General features: G+C 46.9%; 7 protein-coding genes across 8 annotated transcripts, besides 1 other annotated feature; 3 read left to right on the plus strand and 4 right to left on the minus strand.

The window, feature by feature from the left end:
• Nucleotides 1–136: 136 nt before the first annotated feature.
• On the minus strand, nucleotides 137–2,070 carry TSTA_122250 (uncharacterized protein; the record flags this gene model as incomplete). The annotated part of the gene is made up of 2 exons (XM_002482436.1): nucleotides 394–2,070; nucleotides 137–327 (listed from the first exon to the last, which is right to left on the minus strand). Exons 1-2 carry the CDS (start codon nucleotides 1,832–1,834, stop codon nucleotides 137–139), a joined length of 1,632 nt encoding a protein of 543 aa, XP_002482481.1. The 5' UTR covers nucleotides 1,835–2,070.
• Nucleotides 2,071–2,976: 906 nt separating this feature from the next.
• On the plus strand, nucleotides 2,977–6,142 carry TSTA_122260 (C2H2 zinc finger protein; the record flags this gene model as incomplete). The annotated part of the gene is made up of 2 exons (XM_002482437.1): nucleotides 2,977–3,339; nucleotides 3,402–6,142. The coding sequence occupies 2 exons, from the start codon at nucleotides 2,977–2,979 to the stop codon at nucleotides 5,496–5,498; spliced, it is 2,460 nt and encodes an 819-aa protein (XP_002482482.1). The 3' UTR covers nucleotides 5,499–6,142.
• Nucleotides 4,338–8,151, minus strand: TSTA_122270 (extracelular serine carboxypeptidase, putative). Of its 2 annotated transcripts, XM_002482438.1 has the most exons (6): nucleotides 7,989–8,151; nucleotides 7,701–7,935; nucleotides 6,750–7,647; nucleotides 6,381–6,691; nucleotides 6,221–6,328; nucleotides 4,338–6,159 (listed from the first exon to the last, which is right to left on the minus strand). In XM_002482438.1, exons 1-6 carry the CDS (start codon nucleotides 8,061–8,063, stop codon nucleotides 6,101–6,103), a joined length of 1,686 nt encoding a protein of 561 aa, XP_002482483.1. In that variant the 5' UTR covers nucleotides 8,064–8,151; the 3' UTR covers nucleotides 4,338–6,100. The 2 variants fall into 2 exon arrangements, with proteins under 2 accessions (XP_002482483.1, XP_002482484.1); XM_002482439.1 differs by having other exon boundaries at nucleotides 6,750–7,935.
• Nucleotides 8,152–9,033: 882 nt separating this feature from the next.
• On the plus strand, nucleotides 9,034–10,154 carry TSTA_122280 (uncharacterized protein; the record flags this gene model as incomplete). Its single annotated transcript, XM_002482440.1, has 3 exons — nucleotides 9,034–9,208; nucleotides 9,267–9,340; nucleotides 9,399–10,154. The coding sequence occupies 3 exons, from the start codon at nucleotides 9,034–9,036 to the stop codon at nucleotides 10,044–10,046; spliced, it is 897 nt and encodes a 298-aa protein (XP_002482485.1). The 3' UTR covers nucleotides 10,047–10,154.
• A 336-nt stretch (nucleotides 10,155–10,490) lies between these two features.
• TSTA_122290 (actin cytoskeleton protein (VIP1), putative) lies at nucleotides 10,491–11,597 on the plus strand. Its single transcript, XM_002482441.1, has 3 exons — nucleotides 10,491–10,615; nucleotides 10,698–10,784; nucleotides 10,838–11,597. The coding sequence occupies exons 1-3, from the start codon at nucleotides 10,533–10,535 to the stop codon at nucleotides 11,466–11,468; spliced, it is 801 nt and encodes a 266-aa protein (XP_002482486.1). The 5' UTR covers nucleotides 10,491–10,532; the 3' UTR covers nucleotides 11,469–11,597.
• Nucleotides 11,598–12,193: 596 nt separating this feature from the next.
• TSTA_122300 (nonsense-mediated mRNA decay protein (Nmd5), putative) lies at nucleotides 12,194–16,416 on the minus strand (the record flags this gene model as incomplete). Its single annotated transcript, XM_002482442.1, has 8 exons — nucleotides 12,194–12,919; nucleotides 12,970–13,087; nucleotides 13,143–13,870; nucleotides 13,921–15,239; nucleotides 15,302–15,486; nucleotides 15,551–16,011; nucleotides 16,178–16,256; nucleotides 16,327–16,416. 8 exons carry the CDS (start codon nucleotides 16,414–16,416, stop codon nucleotides 12,774–12,776), a joined length of 3,126 nt encoding a protein of 1,041 aa, XP_002482487.1. The 3' UTR covers nucleotides 12,194–12,773.
• Nucleotides 13,169–13,288: a microsatellite.
• Nucleotides 16,417–17,008: 592 nt separating the features above from the next.
• Nucleotides 17,009–21,495, minus strand: TSTA_122310 (DEAD/DEAH box RNA helicase (Ski2), putative; the record flags this gene model as incomplete). The annotated part of the gene is made up of 6 exons (XM_002482443.1): nucleotides 17,009–17,815; nucleotides 17,875–18,054; nucleotides 18,112–18,299; nucleotides 18,361–18,637; nucleotides 18,697–21,208; nucleotides 21,263–21,495. The coding sequence occupies 6 exons, from the start codon at nucleotides 21,493–21,495 to the stop codon at nucleotides 17,315–17,317; spliced, it is 3,891 nt and encodes a 1,296-aa protein (XP_002482488.1). The 3' UTR covers nucleotides 17,009–17,314.
• Nucleotides 21,496–22,016: the final 521 nt, after the last annotated feature.

Consider the following 22,016-nt stretch of genomic DNA (forward strand, 5'->3'; position numbering starts at 1 on the left):
CTCCGAAGCTAACCATGACTTCTTATCGGTCACGTGATGATAAGCATTAAGTGTACAGAATCGTATTTGAATGCGTTTAGGGTATTTTATTCATTTTCATTTGTGTCTAGTCGTCATTAAAGTAGTAATCATTTGGCTATCCTCTCCCCTTCAGCCCTTTGCGCCGATTCTCGCGTTGTCTCTTTTCCTTCGCGGCTTCACGCCTTCTCCGTTTCCAAGCTCTATTATTGTCTCCGCGATTCTCCCAGAACCATTTCACAAAGTCACTTTCTTCTGGATGTCGTTGGGAAGAGGCTTCGCCCCGTGGTTTGGAAGGAGTTTCTTGAGCTAATGACTGAGTATGGTCATATTCATCTGTGTCTATGTCGTCGACTTCATCGTTTCCGTCATCACCTTCCGTAGATAACAGAAACTTGCGTCGATTGAATGCTGCAGTATCCGGTGTGGGTGCACCACTTCTCAGTCCTCTGATTTGACGGTCTTGCTTGGAGAATGGGGTCAACGGTTCAAGTAATAATGGCGTAGGTTCTTCCTCTTCATCTTCGATGTCATCATCGTTGCCAGCGAAAAAAGAAAATGTCGGCTTCTCGGATTCCGGTATGCTCTTCTCTGTTTGTGTACGCTTGAAGAGGGCTTCTAAGGGGTGTAGCTCTTTAGTTTCCGTTGTCTCAGCATCCTGAGAAGATGCTGACGGCTTGTTCTCCTCGTCGACTTGAGAGCTGGCTTCCTGGACACCATCGCTCTCACTAGTTGATTCGTTTCCCTCTACGTTTCGTTCATCGATTTTAGTGACTTTGCTTTTTATCGTCACTTGTGCCTCCATGGTTTTGTCTTCTTGGTCACTGAGTGATGATGCGCCACTGCTTGACGAGTCATCAGAGTCACTGTCAGATGTGCTACTCTCACTCTCGGAAGAGCCGCTAGACGAGGTCCAGTCCGAGTCTTCCTCCTCTTCAGACAAGGTTTGCTCAGGATCAAGAGGTTTCTTTTCCTCTTCTCTAACAACCTTTGTTCGGAACTTGCCCTTCACAGTAGCCCGTTCTTTCGCGCCATCTTTCTTCCCAGGGTGGTAGTCTGCCGTTGTAGTCTTCTTGCTGGCCATCTCCTCCTGCACATTACCATCCTCGTCGACCCATCCTTTTCCCTCCTCGAATTTCGCAGTAACTGGCTTTCTACCGATGGTAGATTTCAAGAAGGACGGGTGTGTGAATGTTTGCGCAAATTCATGGACTACCACTTCGTTTGGCGCCTTGGCCTTTTTTGACTTTGACTTCTTTGAAGCTATTTCAGACGTCTTATTAGGCGGCATTTTCGTCTTGAATAGACATTCTGCTTTCTCCGTGTACTTGGACTTGGGTTGTAACTTGGTCTTTGAGGCTTCTTTGTCGGCCTTTTTCTGTTTCTTCAACTTCTTGGCGCTTGCGGGCTCAGTCCATCCTCGTTTAACGCGTCTGTCGCCGGGTAGCTCATATCCATCAAGAACGCTGTCCTCCGATTTTCGCTTTGATGACGTCTTTGTAGGTTCGGGAGATGTAACGCCTTCACTGATTTTGTCAGAATCGACCTTTGCCGGAGTCTTTGTCTTCTTCGGGTCCGCTCGCGCAGCTTCGACTTTGAATTTCCTGCCCTTTAGGATAGATCCATTGAGCTTTTTCTTGAGTTTGTCCGCCTCCATTGAAGGCAGCGTGACGAAACCGTAGTCGTTTTCGGGAAATGTAGCAATATTGTGAAAGGATATATCGGTCGCCAAAGGACGGATCGAAGGAGCTAGAACGGAGTCCAGCAGGGCTGGTGTTAGAGGAGAGATATGGAGGCGAGTAGTAGATTCTGTCATGACAGCATAATGATTTGTCGAATCGTGTCTTTGTCTATCGCTTGGTGGTCTTGGAGACGTTGAAAAAAGAAAAACACAAAATCGAGCTTCAGAATTGATATACAGGATAGCTCTGTGGTATGGACAATTAACACGATATACGATGGAGAACAAGGAGAGAGAAGTGACAAAGAGCTTGCCAAAATAAATTAAACAGTATCTCAGGCTTAGAGTAAACACGAGGCAAGAGCATGCTCAACGATTAAAAATATTTTGACACTAACCACATCTCCGTCCAGGGCGGTGAGCAACTCACTAGCCACACGGCATCCCTATGTTAATGCCTGAGGCCACTGCCAGTCATCCAGATTTCTTCCGGCTGACGTCAAACACTCCACACTGAAACATCGAGATAATTCTTAGTTTAAAGAGTGAAAAGGAACTGATTGGTTTTAGATGGCATGGAGTGTTGGATGAGATCCTTTCATGTCTTTTGTCATGATTATCAAGAACACCCGAATGACTATATACGCTGACTCAATTCGCAATACTGTCACAAGTCTCGGTCTATCAACTTATCAAGTCTCCCCGCTCGCAATCGCATCGGCGTTGGGCCCGGCACTATAGCCTCAGCTGATGCTCCCAGCCCTACTGAATTGACTAGGCACTGATAAGCAATTGCACAACTAACTTATTGCCCTGGCCGACGATTTGTTTGTGTTTATTATTCTGTTTACTTGCGTAGTACGTAGTCTACTTAATTCACTATCGATTGTCTGTTGGGATTGGACGCATCCGGTCATTCCGCCCACGCCACCGCTCCCGCTCCAGCCTGAATTACGTTGTGGAGGCCACCTTAGTGCCTTAATGTACATCCTGCCTTCCCTGGTCACGACTCTCTCTGTTTCTCCTCGATCAGCTCACATGGCCACACCTCGTTGATTGAAGCAGCGACCGTACCTGGTTATTATTATCGTCGTCATCGCAACTCTGGCCTGCGTCTAGAACCGCCGAACAGTCGCCTCGGCAAGGACCCTCCTCCACTTTCGATGTGACTAGATGTTTATCTGAATCGGTCTGCTTCGCACTAGAGCTCTTATACCTCCTCAGAACAACTTGCCTACGACTATCCTCAAATGAAAAAGTAGCTACTGGACTTCGATATGGGAAATTCACAGACGAAGGAGGCGCGCTCTCCTTTGTCGGCGTCGCATCGGAATCGGTCGCTGTCCGATCAGGGCCACTCTCCATATCACGGTTCTCGATCACATCGCTCCAGTCGACATGATCTCTCATTTCTCGGTATTGGGGGCAGCTCCGGCGATCGAGAAATTATCGTTCATGAACAACGACGCGAAACAAAACAAGATCGCGAAGCAAGGCGTCAGGAAAAGGAGCGGGCGGCCCGGCTAAAGGAAAGAGAAAGGAGTATGAAGGAGGAGCATGTCGATGGTGGATATTTAGTCACTCAAGGCGTTTACGTTGGGACAGAAGACTTTAATAAGGCTGTAGTTCGTCAGCTCATGGTACGTTCGTATACATATGTCACACTAAGGCGATGGCAGTCAACCCGCTAACACAATTCTAGACTGAGAGACGTTTAGCACCTTTCTGGAGAGGGCTTAATGATTACTCAGAATCATGGACTGAACATCAACTGATAGCTGCAGCACGGGGATTGCCTATTCCCCCCCCAGATCAGACACCCCCCGAACTCCAATATACACCTCCTTCTCAAAACACAGAAGATGGTAACCAGTCGTCAGGGAAGAGCGCACAGTTCTTGACAGTTCCAACAGTATCTGGGAGACCTCTATCTGCTCACTCAGAGAATGGACACCTGCCGCCGCTGAGTCCGGCCCAATCTTTACCCCCTCCTACTTCCCCGATCGCATCCGGCACATCCATATCTCCACTTTTTCGAAGCCGTGCAAAGACGTTGGCTGCTTTGACAGGTTCAAGCAAGAACCAGAATGCAGAGATCACTCCGCGCGAAATCATGCTACCGCATGATCCGTTCGTGAATGGTCAACCTCTAGAAGCTTATCTCTACAAAGATGCCAGCGAGTGCCCGATTTGTTTTCTTTACTATCCTCCGTATCTCAATCGCACTAGGTGCTGTGACCAACCCATCTGTTCAGAATGCTTCGTCCAGATCAAGCGACCAGACCCACATCCGCCGGAGCATGGTGAGTCACATCAGAATGCTGAAAATGGCGAAGAGCGCAGTGGATCAGATCAAGATTCTCAGCTTGTGTCTGAGCCTTCGGCTTGCCCCTTCTGTGTGCAGCCCGAGTTTGGTGTCACCTATTCTCCCCCTCCATTCCGGCGCGGTTTAGCCTATGCGGGCTCTAATGGGCTAGCGGTGGCCTCAGCAACGTCTCCCTTATCATCAAGCTCCTCCCTTGGTTCTATGGCTTCGCCACCGGCCACAGGACGTCGTAGAGCGACATCCCTTTCAGCTAACGACCCAAGTGTGATTACGACTGACAAGGTCCGACCAGATTGGGCTCAGAAATTGGCCAATGCAAGAGCGCATGCAGCGCGTCGATCGGCAGCTGCAACTGCTCTCCACACTGCCGCATATTTGATGAGTGCGCCAGGTTCTGAATCACGAGGCTTTGGGCGGCGTGGGGTTTTAGGGCGTTCTCGAGGCAGTAGTTCCGGCACTCAGACTCCGTCAAATCGACCTACCGGCTCGTCGGCTCTCCATGCACTTGCATTTCTTTCTGAGCGGAGGGGTGGTACTAGCGACCAACATTCAACCTCTAGCACTGCTACCGAAACCACGGAGGGTAATGCATTAGCGCCTGCACGAGATAGTTCCAGACGTAGTCGAATTGAAGACCTGGAAGAAATGATGATGATGGAAGCCATCAGACTGAGTTTAGCTAGTGAGGAGGAACGGAGGCGCAAGGAAGAAAAGGAATTGCGCAAAGAAGCCAAAAAGAAGGAAAAGGAAGCAAAGAAGGCTGAGAAGATGATGCGAAAAAACGCTGCTTACAGCAACAGTCAGTCAAGCCTAGCAATTCTCAGCAGTGGAACCTCAAGTCGAGTAGACAGTAGCTCTTCATCGGTCATAGGAGAAGAGTCGACAAACTCAGATAAAGGAAAGAAAGTTGACCGTACTTCACCTTTTCCTACATTCGCCCCATCGAGCGAGGCTGAATCGGCAGACATTAACGGATCCAGCGCAACGACAACCTCTACAAGACTGGGAATTACTCGCAATGACTCGGATTCATTCACACAACCCTCCCCTACTGAACCATCGCGTCCTTCGCATCTACGACATGTGTCTACCGCGTCATCTACCTCATCCTCCTTCGACACGGGAACTACGGAACATCCAGATACAGCTGCGGCATCATCCAATCCAGCTCTGGAGCCAATGTTCAACTTTCGAAGTCTCGCAGCCGTGATTGGCGATGAGGAGAAGTCTAATGGTATGGCAGAGCATGCAGAGCATGCGGAACACGTTGAGGATACTGGTCAACAACAATCCTCTACCTCTGCAACGACAGATATCCCAATACTCTCAACACCGCCTACCGAAGACGCAACTCATGCGACGTCACCTGCTGAGAATCAGACTTCTTTACTTTCACAGGACTCTGTCCATAGCACAGTTCCCAAGGAACTGAGCGCTCATTCGGTAGAAGTTTCGCGAGAGACGACTGTCTAATACTTTTTGGGTATACGTTATTTTATCATTGCCATTATCATCATTTCAGCTAGACTGTACCATTTTCATATTCTGTGAATATACAATTATCTCTCCCATTTCCATCCTTGTCCCCCCGTGTCCTTTCTCACTACGGCTACCATCATACATTATGAGCCTACCTATCTATCTATTCCTTAACAGCATTCTCCTTCTCATTTACATATTCATACCACCTCTCTCCTTTTCTCTCTTCTTTTCTATCTCATTTGTCTTCTCATTTTGGGTGGCCCAACTTTCATCCTTCGATCCTTTCATTTCTCTCTCTTCTGACCAAGATTGAATCTGAACGAACCGAAATGAAGAATAAACCGTTCTCTTTTTATTTGCATTTTGTAGCAGGGCTTGGTCTATTTTCTTTTCTTTCCTTGCGTCTATTTTCTTGTCTTGGTTTTGTTTGGTTTGTGGTCTAGGGGTTAGTTTAAGGTTCGTGGTATTTATCTGCATATGCATTTTTGATGAAATGGGAAGAATTATTTAAGAATCAAAAATTGATCTATCATCACGTGAAGTCTATAAGAGGTATTCTATTCAGCGAGTGATGAAAAGTGTAAATGATCTGATCAAATCAGACCAAAAAAAAACCCCTGCTCCTCTCGTGCTAGATGTGCCCATTTCTGCGCTGGAAATCGTCATCAAGCCGTTAGTTTGGCGAATGAAGCCGTTGAGTATAAAGAACTTACTCGAAAGCCATGCCTTCACAAACTCATGTTCATATGCTTGGATATTCTCCACTGGCTTCGGGGGTAAAAATTCTGTCGTTTCGTTGGGGAATAGACCATTCTCATCCCCTACACATAGTCAGTTCATTGCCTTTCTTTTGAGATCAGAGATTGCTCTTACAATGATGAACACCCCCCTCAATCTCCGCAAAAGGTCTATCCAAAGTATTCGGTCGATGTGGATGGGGTGCATCGTTTGCAAATGGGGTTGCTTCTCGCCAGGGATCTGCTGTCCCACCGATAAACGCGAGACGGGGATACGAAATATTGAAGCCGCCGTATTTGTTGTTTATTCTTGCGTCTACCTCGGGTGGTGTTGTGATATTGAAGGCGTATTTGCATGGTAAGCTTGTGTAGTCGAGGGTGACTAAACGAGATACTAGGGATGGCTTGGATTTGGGCGTGCCGCTGCCGGTTTGAAAGAAGCCCCATCTATATATTTAGATGAACACTTGGTTGCTTGGATGTTGGGGAGGAAGGATTGACATACTCGGTGCAAACTTGGTATTCCCACAATCTCCAGTTTTGTGTCAAATCATTCTGCTCGTAGAAAGTTGTGTTATAGGATGAGAAACAGTCATCCGCGCTTCGGCCATTTCCGATACATGGCCAGACTACGGTCTCATTAAGGTAGCCCGCGAAGTTAAGAAGTTGAGTTGTCAAGTGGCGGTTTACTTTAGGATCATCCCATCCTGCGAGGGCAACGAGCTCAGCTGCTTTTTCTATATCTTCACTTGACGAAGTGTCGTTGTAAAGAAGAGTGTCCGCAACAGTGATATTGACGCAATATTCGAAAAAGGTCGGGTCATTAACCGCAGGATCCCAGTTCCGTCCTTGCCAGCTTGACAGCGGATAACTTAGGACGTTCGCAAAGTCATCAACGTGGCTGAGATCCTGCAGACCAAAGAGTGTTTCCAGGTCTTTGACTGCGCTGGTATTGTGGGCAAGATTGTCTAGAACACCAGTCAAATTCTCCACTGTATGGATGCAGTTTTGAGGGGCGTTCCGCCGTATCGGCTCCCAGTATTGCCAGTAGTCAACTATGGCCTCTGTAACAGCTGATGATGCAATGGCGCCAAAGAAGACATCTGGGTAAGTTACTCGGAGAAAAGCGACCATGGCGCCGGCATAAGACCCTCCGTAGGCGATATACGGAACATGCCTCGAAGTAAGATTCTGATCTTCAAAGCCCGGATATACAATGTTTTGAGCAAAGTATGCCACATCAGCAAGGCCTTGTTCTGTTGTCAAGAACCGCAAGCTCTCGGTTGAAAAGTCCTTGGTTGGAATACTAGCTCCGTAATAACGGTGCTCAAGGACAACGGCAATGCCGTTTGTCAGCTGTGCCAGCTGAGCAACCAGTCCTTTTTGCAGATAGGGCAATCTATCTGTCATAACTATGAGTATTTTGACTTTTACAGAAAGGATCTTCACAACATACCTTCACCAGAGGTTTCACCACTTTCTAGGACAAATACAGGGCCCCCTTCCTTGTAATGACTGGCATCAAACCAGTAGCGAAGAGGAAAGGTACCATTACTATGAGGTTCATATCTCGATTCATTATGGAAATGATCTATTGGCACCGACAGGTTATACGCATGATAAACAACAGCTGAGCTGTCGACTTTTGCATTTAGATATTGTTCCTCGTGCCCACCGGTATTGAGATATCCCTATAGAAGCATCAATGTGAGCCGAGCTTACAAACTCCATTTGCATTATTTACCTTCTGGCTGAGCCCTCTATGCACGGTTGCAAGACTCGCGCTAGCTACCTGAACCAAGGCAAGAAGAAACAGCATCTTCGTCCGCTGTGCTAGAACGAGTGGTATGCTATTCGGTGGTATTGGCAACCTCGGTCGAGGAGACGTGCATCTCGGTAAATCGTGGATTAGTAGTGGTTTATGGAGGCGAGATGGAGAGGTATGTCTTAAACAAGCTCTGGCGATCACTGTTGACGCCAAGTATGTGCCTAGTCCTTAGTTAGCTTTGCTCGTGCGGGGTATTTGCGCTGCTGAGGAGAGCAGTGATTGCATATTTGACTCTGAGAACTTATATACAGGTCTATATATCTATTTGGCGCTATAAGTCGTGAGAGACTATGTATGAAAGGAGTACAGACTGCGGGATTCGTAGGCAGAACGACTGAGTAAGTGCGAGTTCCCAAAAGAGAAGGAGCCAACCAGCCAATAAGCAGCAGCCACAGTGGGTCCCTTCCGTTCCGCAGCATAAGTCAAAAGTCAGCCAATCACAGGACACCAAGCCACAGCCAGGGCCGTTGTCGTCCAGCGCGACTTCTTTTCCTTCTCACTTACTTTCGTCCTATTCTCCTCTCTATCAGGACAAACTACATCCATGGTCCAGGAAAAAAACATACCAGTATCAGGGTGCGTTCCTTTTAATGACGTTTCCCCAGCTGGCATTTCCACGCCAGCAACTCAGTGAGAACCCCAGAGGTCCACGGTCCACCTGTCAATCCAGAGCGTTTCAAGATAAGATCCCAAGTCCAATAACATTGCATACCATGCTACATTTAATGGTTTGACATTATTGGAATTTTGGGTCAGTCCGAGCACAATCAATCCTTCGAATATTCTGTTTATGTTGTTACATGATTTTATCGCAATAAGAACAGCCAATCCTTGCTTGGACTTTTGTCATCGGCATTCTTGATATCATCGCTTGCCTTCTATCAAGCCATCAAACCATCGGTTTATTGATTGGTCCGTACCTGGATTTCAGAGAAAAAGGGTTATCAGCCGCGTACCATCCATGGCTCCTCCCGATTTAAACTCTGTCCCTCCCTCGCCGCGACTCGGTCATACTTCCCAACCTGATCCTGAGGTGCCCTCTACGAACCGGACATCTCACACTATGGGCCCACCACCGATGCCAGTAAATACTATGTCACCCACCATCACTACCGAGCCTGCAGGCCTAGGACCAGGTGAGCTATATAGGCATACCAGTATATACACAGGAAAGCTTATGTTCATCATGAATAGGTCCTCTACGTCATCCTCGTCCTATGACTGCCGCTGACTTACACCTGGTGTTGGAAAAGGAGCAGGAGGCAGTTGTTTGTGCCCCTTCCGTATGTTCCTGGTTCCCGTATACTAACTACACTTTACATTCAGGTCAATCGCCTAACAAGGGAACTGACTCTTCTCCGACAACAAACTGCATCCGTTGCATCGACTGCGTCTTCTACATCGACGGGCTTAACTGATCCTACGGACACATCAGTGTATCCTACGTCATCCCGTCAACATCGTTCGTCTTCGAATCTGAGTTCTCACATTCCTCCCGGATCGGCAGCATTGGCGTCGAGTGTTTCGAGCATTGCCCCTTCCCGCGATACCGCACTACCGTCGTCACGTCCCTCAGGGGAGTTTACCCGTGTGGGACGCAGTCGGGAGCCTTCAGTTACCTCACCACGTCAACCGGTGTCACCGTACGGTGATGTGGGCTTCCAATATTCTCAATCGCAAGGTCAACAGAGCCATCGCAGCTCTGTATCCCATTCTCACAATGCTGCCTATCCGCCTGAAGCTCGGCGTTCGACCTCGATATCCTCGACAGCGGGCAGTCGGTTCGAAGAGGCCGCACAACAACGAGCAGAGCTCGAAGCTGTCAAAAGGGAGAATGAGATGCTTCGGCGACGAGTGCGCGAATTGGAACAGACGCTGAAGGTTTATCGCGATCCGCATGTACACTCTCCGGAAGAGCCCTCAACGTCTACCCTAGCGACTGGTATGCGGGATACCACTCTAGCAGGGTCATGATTTCATACTTGGGATTACTACAAGATTGGATATGTTTTTGTGTGCTTGAGCAAAGCTGGTAAAAGACTGCGTAATAAATCAGACAGGGCACTACAATCTTTTCCTTTTCTTATTCTATTTCGCTTCTCCTTTATTGATTCTTTGGAGTCTGCGGGCCACAATTCGCAGCTGCCTAGACTAAGATATTAATGAACATGGTTGGTCTTTCTTTCTTGAAGAAACTAGTAAATTCCTGACTCTCTTACTTTCACATGTCAAAATCAACTACGTAGTGTGGCTAGAGCGTAGGCAGCTGGGTGAAGAAGATGACAACATCGGGAGAGGCTTAGCCAGCCCCTCTTCTACGTCATGGACTTGTGGCGCATGCTCCCCGCTTGACATGCCACCAACTCCTGTTCTTCCCTTTAAATCAATCCCTTCGCTACATTCTTGCAATCAATCATCAACTCTCACAATACTCCTAATCAGAAACAAATACTAAGCACCATGTCTGGAAGCAACGTTGTCCACGTCAAGGGCATTGCCCCTACAACCACTGAGAAGGAAGTTCGCGACTTCTTCAGCTTCTGGTATGTTGATCTCTGATCATCGAATGATTTGCATTCTTGATTTCCTCACGGATTGTGGTAATGGAAACTAACGAGTCGCCAGTGGTAAAATCTCCAACTTGAGTCTTACGGCCGAGTCTGGAGAGCCCAATGCTCCCAAGTCTGCAACTGTAACCTTTGAGAAAGAGACGTACGTTCCTGAATATCTCAACTTGAGAATGGACAGGTACTGACTTTGTACAGAGCCGCTAAAACTGCCCTCCTTCTTGATAACACTCAACTCGGCCCCTCTGCCGTTCACGTGGAAGCCGCCCATACCATCGACGAAATCGCCGGCAGCCACGCGGCCAGCGCTCAAGAAGCCAAGGACGAGAACCAACACGACATCGAACAAGAAGACAAACCCCGCTCTCGCATTGTCGCCGAATACCTCGCTCACGGCTACACCATCAGCGACCAAGCGATCCAAAAGGCAATCGCACTGGACCAGAAACACGGCTTCTCCAACCGATTCACAGCTGCTCTAGCTGCGTTTGATAACAAGACCAAGGCCACTGATCGCGCCAAGGAGCTTGACACAAAGTATAAGATCACAGACCAGGCTACTAGCCACTGGCGCGGACTGACTTCGTACTTTGAGAAGGCCCTTGATACCCCCACGGGCCATAAAGTGCGGGATTTCTATGTTCAGACCGACAAGCAGGTCCGTGATATTCACAACGAGGCTCGCCGTTTGGCCGATCTGAAGAGCGGAAAGACTCCTGCAGAAGAGAAGCCTGCTGCTTCCTCTGAAGGTGCCACTGCTCCAACTTCGGATATTGCTCCCAGTGCTACCAACACTAGCATTCCTGCAACTGAACACAAGCCCGTTTGATTTGTTTTCAATCAAGGAATATCTGATGAGTGACGGATTACTTTTTCTATGAGCTGCAAGCCTGTTTCATGTCTTATTCTTAGTAAATAGTTAGTTAGTTACAATCAATCAATCGACCTTCCAAGTATCACTACAAGCATGAATCTAGTGTCTGATTAAGCATTGCTAGGGTCTTATTCATCGTCCCAAACAGGAAGTATCGTCAATTGCCAAGACTGATATCATCCTGGGGATAACGTCATAATGATGAAGCAGGATTTCGTCCAATTTGGAAGTCGCATATAAATCGATTCCTTTCAATCCTCAATATCACACTTTGACAACATACACGAATCGAACAATCCATACATCCATTTCTAGAACTTCAGAATCTATAGGTATACACCAATCTCTCTCTCTGTGTCACCAGACTAACTCAATCCCAGACCTCCCTCAATCCACAAACCAAGTTACAAAGAACGAAACAATGTCCGCCCCAAACCCAGGCCGCCAATCCCCCGACCCCGAACGCCAACCCGGCGCCCAACAACAAGAAGCCACAGGGTCCGGAAAAGCGACCCCCAACGCTGCTCCATCGGACGAATTCTCAAAGACCAAATCTGATGAGAACAAGGCTGGTTTGTGTAGTAATCCTACGCATCCATTGGAGAAGAGCGCGAAGGAGAAGGTTTCTTAACTTCTCTCCTCTTAACGACTCGGAAAGAGAAGAGGTGGTGGGATGAGAGTGGTTATTTGATGATATGATCGATGAAAGGAGGATAGAGATGGATTATTTTCTTTGAATGTATTCAGGGATTGAATCTTAATGATGGAATGAAATGACATGAAAACATCATTTATGGAATATTACCTTCATGGTATTTGCTTGCTTAGAAGATGGATGAATGTATAGTCATGATTGCTATGTGGCACTATCTAGTCAACACATGGGGAAATCTTTTGAATCTTGATCCAGTACGAGAATCGACTTGACTCGAGCGAATCTTTTGGAAGAAGTAAAAATTGGAATTAGTGAGGGAATCTGTAGAAGTGGTGATCCATTACTGTTGAAGATGGAGACCAGATGTCGTATCAAAGGGGGAAGTATATATGTTGGGTGAGATGCGTGTCATGACGAACATAGAATGAAAAGTGGGTGGGGGGGGGAGGGGGATATGTGACAGGGATATAAAAGGGGCATTTTGATCTTGAATTTATACAACCTTTGGGAAAAATCAAGATTTTACAAAATATCCGACAGATCAACAATACAAACAACGCCAAGGGAAAGAGAAAAAGAATCGTATCTCATTCAAGGCCGTCTATTCAATTACCACCATTCGCTAAACTAGCAGCAATGGCAGCATCGACTTTATCAGCCTCTTGGAATACGGACTGTATGATTTGCTGTTCTTCCGGAGTCAAGATCTTGGTCAAATTTTCATATAATTGCGGTTGTCCTTGTTGTAGGCCTGGCACAGTGTCAGCATTTGAAAGAGTTTATAGAAATATGGAGACATACCAAGCATCACATTTTTGAATAGGCCGTATGGCTCAACTTTATCGAGAGGTGTTTCGAGGAGACTCTCTTCATCCAAGTCATCGTCATCGTCGTCTGCGAAAGAACCAAACTTTTGTGCCTAAAATATGGTCAGTATCTGACATGTATGAAGATATTTGGAAGGAGAGGCTTACCTCTTGACTCAGGAAATCCAAATAAGCAGCATTCTCGTCAGCAACATCATCGTCACCTCCACCCTCAGCTTCGTCTTGATCGTTCCATTCAACCTCACCATCCCACTCGGTATCCTCATCGACGAGATCATCCTCATCATCGTCATATGTATAATCTGATTCTCGGGTGGCAGCTTCGCGATGCTGAAGAGCTGCAGGCAACGTCTGGAAGAGTCTCGTAACCCCCTGCAACAACCGAGGCCAGCCCTGCTGAACGCTAACAGGTACATCCTCCACTTTCAATGTCAAAAGAGAGCTAATGGCTGCAATAGACAATTTCTTATCGTGGACGCGTCGGAAACTGTCAATATTCGAGAACCATGCGCTAAAGAACTTGTTCGTCCAACCCTTGGCTTCGAGGATCTGCAAAGTCAACGCCGGGTTGTAGTAGATAGCATTGATGACCATTTCCATGAGATGAACCCGGTATGACTTGGTCTTGGCGTCGCCGCTGTTGATCACGTTCATTGCAAGCTCAACAAAGATTGGAACATATTGATCGACATATCCGCGAAGGTTCAACATCAGGGCCTCTGCGAGTTTGCAGCCACATATTCTATCAACACCTCCGACCTTGTCGTCATGGAAGATATCCTCTACCATGCTAACGAGGGCGGCGAGATAGGCGGGATTCTGAACCAGCATTTCGGATCCATATGAAACAAAGTTGTCCAGCGCAGGTAGCATATCTATCGCAACATTAGTAAATTGAGACGTAATCAATAATATAAGTACGTACCCTCCAAATAAAGCTCTGCGCCCGCTTTGAATGTCTTGTGGATAAGCTCGAAAGCTTGCCACATGGTTGGTGAAATGCTCTTAGCAGAGAATGTGCAGCTATCGATAATCTCGAATATTTCATTGTACAAATCGTAGAGTTTGTTCTCTAGAGTAATGCTGATGACAGGCATCAGAATAGTTTCCAAATGTAACAAAACATCTGGAGTGCTCTCCAAAGTGAGGATGAGCGTTCCAATCGTCTGCAAAACACCCAAAGCAGTGATGCTCTTGTCGTCTAGGAAGTCCCCGTACGCGTCTTCGTCAGTCTTGGAGGCCTGGCGCTCAAGAAGTTCCCCAACGATTCGCATATAGGTGTCACGTAATTGCTCGCTCAGAGCCACTGCGAAGGGTGTAAGCTCCGCAGAAAAGACCTCAACAAAGTCCTCCATAACATTTGACAAAGCATCAACGTCGACTTCGTTGGCCAACTTCAGCAACTGCTGCATGATTTGAGGGATATTTTGCTGCATTGATTGACGGATAGTGTCATGGCGAATCAGAGGTTGTAATGCAAGAGCGGCCTCAACACGGACGGGCAATTCAGGATCAGCCATGGATTCCAAGATATTGCGGTAGATGATCATCAAGTTTGCTGGATCCTTGAAGTCTAGCTGTTCAAACTTCTCCAATGTATCACAAGCACGAGCCCTGAGGAAACCATGAGGGCTTCGGAACTCGGGGAAAACGTGACGAACAAAAAAGTATTCGACCTGGTCAGCAATCGGACTCTTTTTACCCAGGATGACTGAGGACAAGGATCCAATCATTCTCAAAGCTCCTTCTTTTTCTCTAGGAATCTTCTCCGCATCCGGTGCGCTTTCATATTTGCTGACAATGCCGTTAACGAACTGTAGGATTGAGAAGGTCTGTTTCTTCCGGCTCTTCGTGAGCGAAATCAGGAAATTGGTGGCAGCCACATCTGGAGCGGAAATTTCCTCGTAATAGTTGAGTTTTCTGTGCAGATACTCAGGGGGATCCGTCTGGAAAAGCTCGAGATCTTCGTCGGTCTGGCAGAGAAGAGGGAAAACAAGATGCGCAATCAGAGTGTCCATGTGGGGTTTCAAATGATCCCAGGTCGATTTCGGCTTCACACATTCCTCAAGGAAAATTAGGGTATACGAAAGGACGGGTTTGCTGAGCCATTGACCTTTGACCCATTTCTCGATCTCCTGCAAGTATCCGTGCATGATTTCGGGAGCGAACGTGGTGATGAACGACTTCGCGTAGTTCGTAACATCGGACGATGTGTTTTTGGTGATTGATGTAGGGTTTCCATATCTGCAAAAAGTAAAAATCGCGTTAGCATGGAAGTCGTCTCAGACAGCACAGATAATACGAACCTGACAAACAATCGGTTCAGATTTCCATAGGCCCATTTTTTGCACTTCCACCAATGGTTGGTCTCTCGGTCCTCAGGATCTTCGAGCATAGAGTTGGCCGGAGGTGCTTTGGCTACTATTCTCAAGAACAAGGTGCACCAGTCGACAGTAGCCTGGTGGGATTTGAGGTGCGGCGGAAGTTCAAACTGTGCGCAAAGTCAGTCAGTCACGGCGCTGCATGTAAGCCACAGAGAAGAGCAGTCAACGTACATAAATCGCATGCTTATAAGCCTTGACAACCGTATGCAGCATTTCCGCAGCTTCCAAACTCTCCTCATCCACTAATCTATTACCGATATTCAAAAGTTGAGGAAAGCAGTGTTCCACAATCTTATCGAATTCGCCCCGCTTATCATTCGCCTTGAACCTGTACACTTTGCAAATTGCCAACAGACACTGCAATCCTGAAAATACGGAGTTCGCATCGTTGGTATTCAAAAGTTGTAGGGTGATATCCATGAAACCGGGCCATTTTTCAGGGAAATCATATGAGAGGATCTTAGTGATGAGTGGTATGAACTGCGCACGAACATTTGGAGGGGACGCGGCGAGGATCGGGATGAGTCGATCTCTGAGTGCAGGACGCTCTTCTTCGGGGATCTTTTTAGAGGTGGTGTTGTCTTCAGAAGGCGCCCATCCTCGGTTGATGCGGTTTTTCAGGTAAACAACGGCTATAAAAAGCAAATATCAGCACACACAAATTTCAACAAGGCTAGAAAAATCATTGCGACAATAATCCTTCTTGATAAGTGAGATTTTCATTTATCCTTATTGTCGCAAACACATCGAGAGAGATTTTGTGGACGATAATGGCGGGGCTAATTTTTTTTTGCATACCAGAAAGTTGGACAGCGTTGTTTTGTTCCCCCTGCAAAATATCAAGCAAAGCACCTGTAAATCCGGGCTGAGTTTCGGCCTATAATCGAAGAAAAGAAAAAAACATAATCAGTAATAGATAGCATATATATAATCCGAGGTCAACACACATATTTAAGATCCAGCTCTGCCTGTCGACGTGTGTCTGCGTTCGCGTCAAGAGTTGACTGGATACGGTCCCGTAAGGCGTTCACGTCCATTTCCTCCGTGTGCCCTCGAGCACCAAACTGAGTTTATCACAAAGCTCGAAGATAAAATGAAGGCAAAGTGAGGTCAAGAGAGAAAAAAAGGGCACGGGTATCCTGAGGCCGTAGCGGGGTGATATATAACGAGAACCACTCGCGAAGCCTCGAAAGGATATTCGTATTGGTCGAGGAGGATGGGAAACGAAGGCGGTACTACTTAGAGCCACAAGAGGAAGGGTTTAAAATATCAACCTTGTCCTCTCTTTTTTTTCCCACTCTGCTCTGGTTGACCGATTTGATGAATGATAAAAAAAAATAGATTTGGTGAAATTGAATTGGTTGACAAGGTTGTGAGTGGGTTCACGGAAAGAAGAGTGGGTTGAGTTGCTCAGTGCACAGAAAATTATTAAAAAGCAATTAAGGAAATTTTTCTGCCAGCACGACCCACACTGAGAGCTTAAAGGGTGACTCCACGCCAAGACTGTCCTCGATATCTCAACAGTGCTCTTCAGGGGTATGACTGTTAGTTAACTATGGTCTGATAAACATGGTTTTGTCTGAAATTTTCCAGTTATTTTTACTCAGCTTACTGGTTATGGAAGAATGTAAACATGCAACTGGCCTTATATAGTATCTGTTGACTGTCTAGCACTGTAGTGTAGAACATAGCTAACAGCCCATGCTTAAGCGCCATATCATGCAGCAGCTTGCACTCTGACACCAGCTGTCTTGCATTCAGGCCTTCATAGAGTGTGGCAATAGCACTATTGGCTAGCAGTCCGCTAAAACAAGGGAGCCACTTCATATGCATACCCTGGCAGCGTTGTACAACATAACCATCAACATCACTAATTCAATGACTGGTCCAGTCCATAGACGACTGACTTGTACGACACAATAACTTGAGCGCCAATTACATATAGAGAGACGCGGCGAAAATGACATCGCGCTTGATCATCTCTTGCGCTTGCTGCATCTTGAGATAAAGCGTCGGATCCCCAACCAATTTGGCCGCATTCTTGACTTCCCTACATGTCTCGTCCAGTCGGGTGATGGTTCGGACAATGGTTCCTTCCATAACGTCTGTGAGATCCGTAATCCGGTTGAACGACATACCCTTTGCCCATTCGTACACAACCTCCATCAACCCAAACCGAGGTTTGCTGGTGAAGTCGTTGGAATCCTCGCTTGACAGAATGACTTGATGCAGGATCTGGAAATCGTTCACCTTGTCCGCAATCCTGATAATTGCTTCTTTGCCCTTTTCCAGGCGGGGTGTGAGTGTTGGATCATTCTCCGTCTTCTCTTGGAATACAAATGCCGAGAGGAGGGCCACAATTTCCTCTGGTTCATACTCTGCGAGTACATTTTCGAGAATGAGTTCGGTAAGGACGAGCTCATCGGCAGAATGTATCTAGATTATGTTAACATATGGGTCTTTGAACGTGGAATACAGGACTCTATGCGACTCACCTCACAAGCAACCTTGCCCTTCAACAACACCCGTGAATCGGCATCCACGAATCCGAGCTCCTTGAGTACTTCAACCCTCTGCTCGTAGTCAGGTAGCAACTGCAGGTTTTGATCTGACATAAGTTGACGAAGTTGCGAGATATTTTCTTTGACCTGCCACTCGTCGTGTTGCATTTCGAACTGGAATAAAGTCAGTCATTGAGTTATCCAATGTATAAAATATCGAAGGGGACAAACATGTTTGAGGAAATCCGGACACGAAAGACAATGACAGCCCTGTGCAATAGCCGCCTGCTCTTGTCTCTTAAGCAATATCTCTCGGACTTGAAGCTCCTTCACACGATCCCAATCAAGTTCGTCCCAGCTCGGAGATTCCCATGATGCGGCGTATTTTGACAATTCCTTGTCACCGAATTTGAGTGACTCTACAAACAATAACAGAATGTCAATGAGTGTTATTGGCCTGTACAGGTGAACACTACATACCTTTCTTGATATTGAGGTACCATATCGGTCCTGTCACTTTGACAAGAGTATTGGTCACACATTCAACATCAGCCAAAGGGATCCGGCAGACTTTCAAAGACATGTCGGCAGAGCTTGTAGGTAAATCTCTGAAAAAGGGTCGAAATCTTGGTAGGAACGGCAATATGTCGCTTGGATGTCGCTTGTCGCTCACAGCGCCAATCTCCAATACTTGGATATTCGGCTCACCGCCACTGATACCTTCGCGAACAATAATTCCGGCAGTACGGATTCCATCCTAGCATGATCTGTGAGTATGGGGTTTAAGTAAGCGGGGCTCACCGGGTTGAGGCTTACCTTTCTATACACTACAAGCCTCTTAATCATAAAAAGTCTTTTCCCCACTGGAGACGTGATGAGACCCAAATGAAGATCTCGAGTAAGCTTCTCGTATTCCACAGAGGCTTGATGGCACGCCGCAAGATCAACGTCACAGTAGGTACAAGGCTCGCGTTTGATCTTGGATAAACTAGCTTCAGATAACTGCACCTGCTTCTCATGCTCTGGCAGAAGAGCTTGGGTTGCATTTTCACTGAAACTTCGCTTGATCATCTCTTCAATCTTCAGAGCTTCGACTCGCAGAAGATTCAGAATCATATTGTACGTCAGACGGAATTGTGACCTTAGTTTTGTAGGATCACCGAGCATCATGCGGCGCAAGGCACCAGCTGGTGGGGCTTCGTCCCTGCCGGTGGTAACGATAATCACATATCCTACAGTGTCCAGACCTCTTCGACCAGCTCGCCCTGCCATTTGAGTATACTCACCGGGCAAAAGATCCCTAAAGCCCTTGCCATCGTGTTTGCGGAATCCAGAGAATACCACTGTTCGAGTAGGCAAGTTCAAGCCCATCGCGAAGGTCTCTGTGGCAAAGAGAACCTTGACTAGAGTCCTAGCGAAAAGGATTTCGACAATTTCCTTCATTATAGGCAGAAGACCTCCATGGTGCACGGCGACGCCTCGACTCAGTAGTTCACGAAGACGCAAGATCTGCGGTAGGACCCTATCTTCTGGCTTCAATCGGGCTAAGGATTTCTCAATGATCATATGAATAGCACTCTTCTCTGCTGCTGTGCAGAAGTCTTGATTGGAGAGTGAATTTGCATTTTCCTCACATCGCTTTTTCGAGAAGACAAAAACACAAGCGGGTAGCAGATTCTCCTTGCGTAGATGTTGTACCAAGTGAACCCACACGTTTCGGTCTTGTGCAGCTGTGGTTCTTCCTCCTCCTCGGCCAGTCCGAGCAATATTCCCCGTTCCTCGATTAGCAGGCTGTCCTCTTCCTCGCCCCTGTCCACCTTGAGGACCTCCTCGTCCTTGGCCACCACCTCGTGGACCACCGCCTCTAGGCTGACCACGGCCTCTACCTTGCTGAGCGCCTCTCTGACTAACCTGCGACTGTGCTTGTGCTTCGGCGGCCTTCTGTGCTTTTTGCTTGTCTCGTCCAGAAAGAATATCATCTGCTTCCTTCCAACCTTTCTCAATGAAACGTTTGTTGGCATCGACAATTTTATGCATGCTTTTGCCGGACCAGAGATAGTGCTCCAGTGGGACGGGACGTTTTGGAGTAGAAATCACATAAATGTCCTTCTTCTTCGTACGTCCAACCCACGAGGCAAATTCATACGTATTCGGTACTGTAGCTGACAGGAGAATCAAAGTGACGTGCTCGGGAAGCATGATGATGACTTCCTCCCATACAACACCTCTTTCCGTGTCGTTGACATAATGCACCTCGTCAAAAATGACGAACTCCACGTCACGGATAAGGTCTGCTCCTCGGTAAAGCATGCTTCGTAAAATCTCTGTAGTCATTATGAGACAGCTAGATTCGGGGGATATCTGGACGTCCCCAGTCAAAATACCGACATCTTCAAATGTGTTTCGAAAGTCTCGAAATTTCTGGTTACTGAGAGCTTTGATTGGCGAGGTGTAGATTGCTTTGGTCATGTGTTTCGCAGCAAGGGCTATAGCATATTCTGCTACAACAGTCTTACCGGCAGACGTATGTGCCGCGACAAACACTGAGTCTCCATTCTCCAAATGATAGACAGCTTCTTTCTGAAAGGTATCGAGCTCGAACGGCCACTCTCTAGCCATATCGGGTACCAAATCATGAAAGTTTGATATTTCTTTGTTGACGTCCACAACATGTGCCCACTCGCGGCCGCCTTTCTGTGCTGTAGCTGCCAACAGTTGACTTCTAGGTTCGAATGCAGGAAATTCGACTGGTAGCAAGGAGTCGATATCTTCTTCCTCTTCATCCTCACTTGCCATTTCATCTTCATCTTTCTTATATTCCTGCACGTTTCCATCGGTCTCGGGACGGTCAACCTTGATACCCTCTTCTTGGTCTAGAGTCTTTTCCACTTCTTGATCGTCTTCTTCGGCTGCCTTCGATTCTGGTTTCTTCAAGTTGAGCCCTCGTGTGAATCCTGGTGGCACCTGTAGCAACCCATCCTCAGTACCGAACTTGATAATGCGGTCAAGACCTTGTTTTTTGATGCCACGTTGCTGCTCATTGGCCTGCATTTCGGATTCCATTTCTGCAATAGCCTCAACTCCCTCCAATCCACCTGGTGCAAAAGGGAAGAATCCAGCGGCACCTCTAACAAAGTCAGCTCGCGCTGCTGGACGTCTCAGCAGAGACGTTGAGTTCTTCGCTGTGGCGCTACTGGCGGGTACTGTCACTTCATGGTAACCCGTCACTCGACCCTCGAGACCTTCACGATTGAAGCGAATGATGGTACGCGTCTGGGTGGGCGCTACCTCAAAAATGTCCTGATAGTCAATAGACACGTCCCATCTCCTAATTAAATCAGTCTTCAGCCCATGGGACGTTCGATCATAAAAACAGATTTACCTTTGCAATTTATTTAACCAGCTAGGGCTAAAACGTGGTGAAGGAGTAAGGAATTCATCCTCCAGTTCCTCTTTGAGGTCATTTTCATTGTGGCGACGAATTTTCTTTCGAGATCTGGAGCTGTCTATAATACCTTCTTCTTCTTCGATGAGACGTGCATCGTAGCTTGATGCATCCAAAGCATCTAAACCCAAACGAAGCTGTGCCAGTCTTGATAATAGAACTTCAGTCATAGCAAGACAACTTTTGAAAGTCCTGAAGAATTTGATGTGGTTTTCTCAGGTCCTGGTTGGAAGATTGATTGTTGAGAGAGAAGTGTAAAATAAGCAACGACTTGCCCGTTAATGAGGAAGGCACATGAATTAAATCAGATTCTGGTGTCCTCTTTGGCGCTATTGCATGATGGATCAATCTCAAAATTCTGAGAAAGATACAGATAGCTATGGTGTGAGAGTTGAAGCTGTGACATCAGCTTGGTTTGATAGTTATTTGTGGAGCCCGCCAAAATAACCCCACGAAAGCCTTGAAGTCTTGGCATCAATCCAGCTCCTTGTTGCTGCTACACTTACTGCTATGTTCTGTTGTCGATTACTTATATCCTTGTGCAGACAAAGCTTTGTTGTTTTCAGATGTCTGCGGGGTTATGCTATGTAGATATGCATGCAATCTGTGTAACATCGTTCCACTAATTATTTTGCTAACTGTGTTTTATATTGTTCCGGAAGGATGTTCAAAGCGACATCTGGAACATTAT

Source organism: Talaromyces stipitatus, genomic scaffold, assembly GCF_000003125.1.
Source record: "Talaromyces stipitatus ATCC 10500 scf_1105507295555 genomic scaffold, whole genome shotgun sequence".
Lineage (NCBI taxonomy): Eukaryota > Fungi > Ascomycota > Eurotiomycetes > Eurotiales > Trichocomaceae > Talaromyces > Talaromyces stipitatus.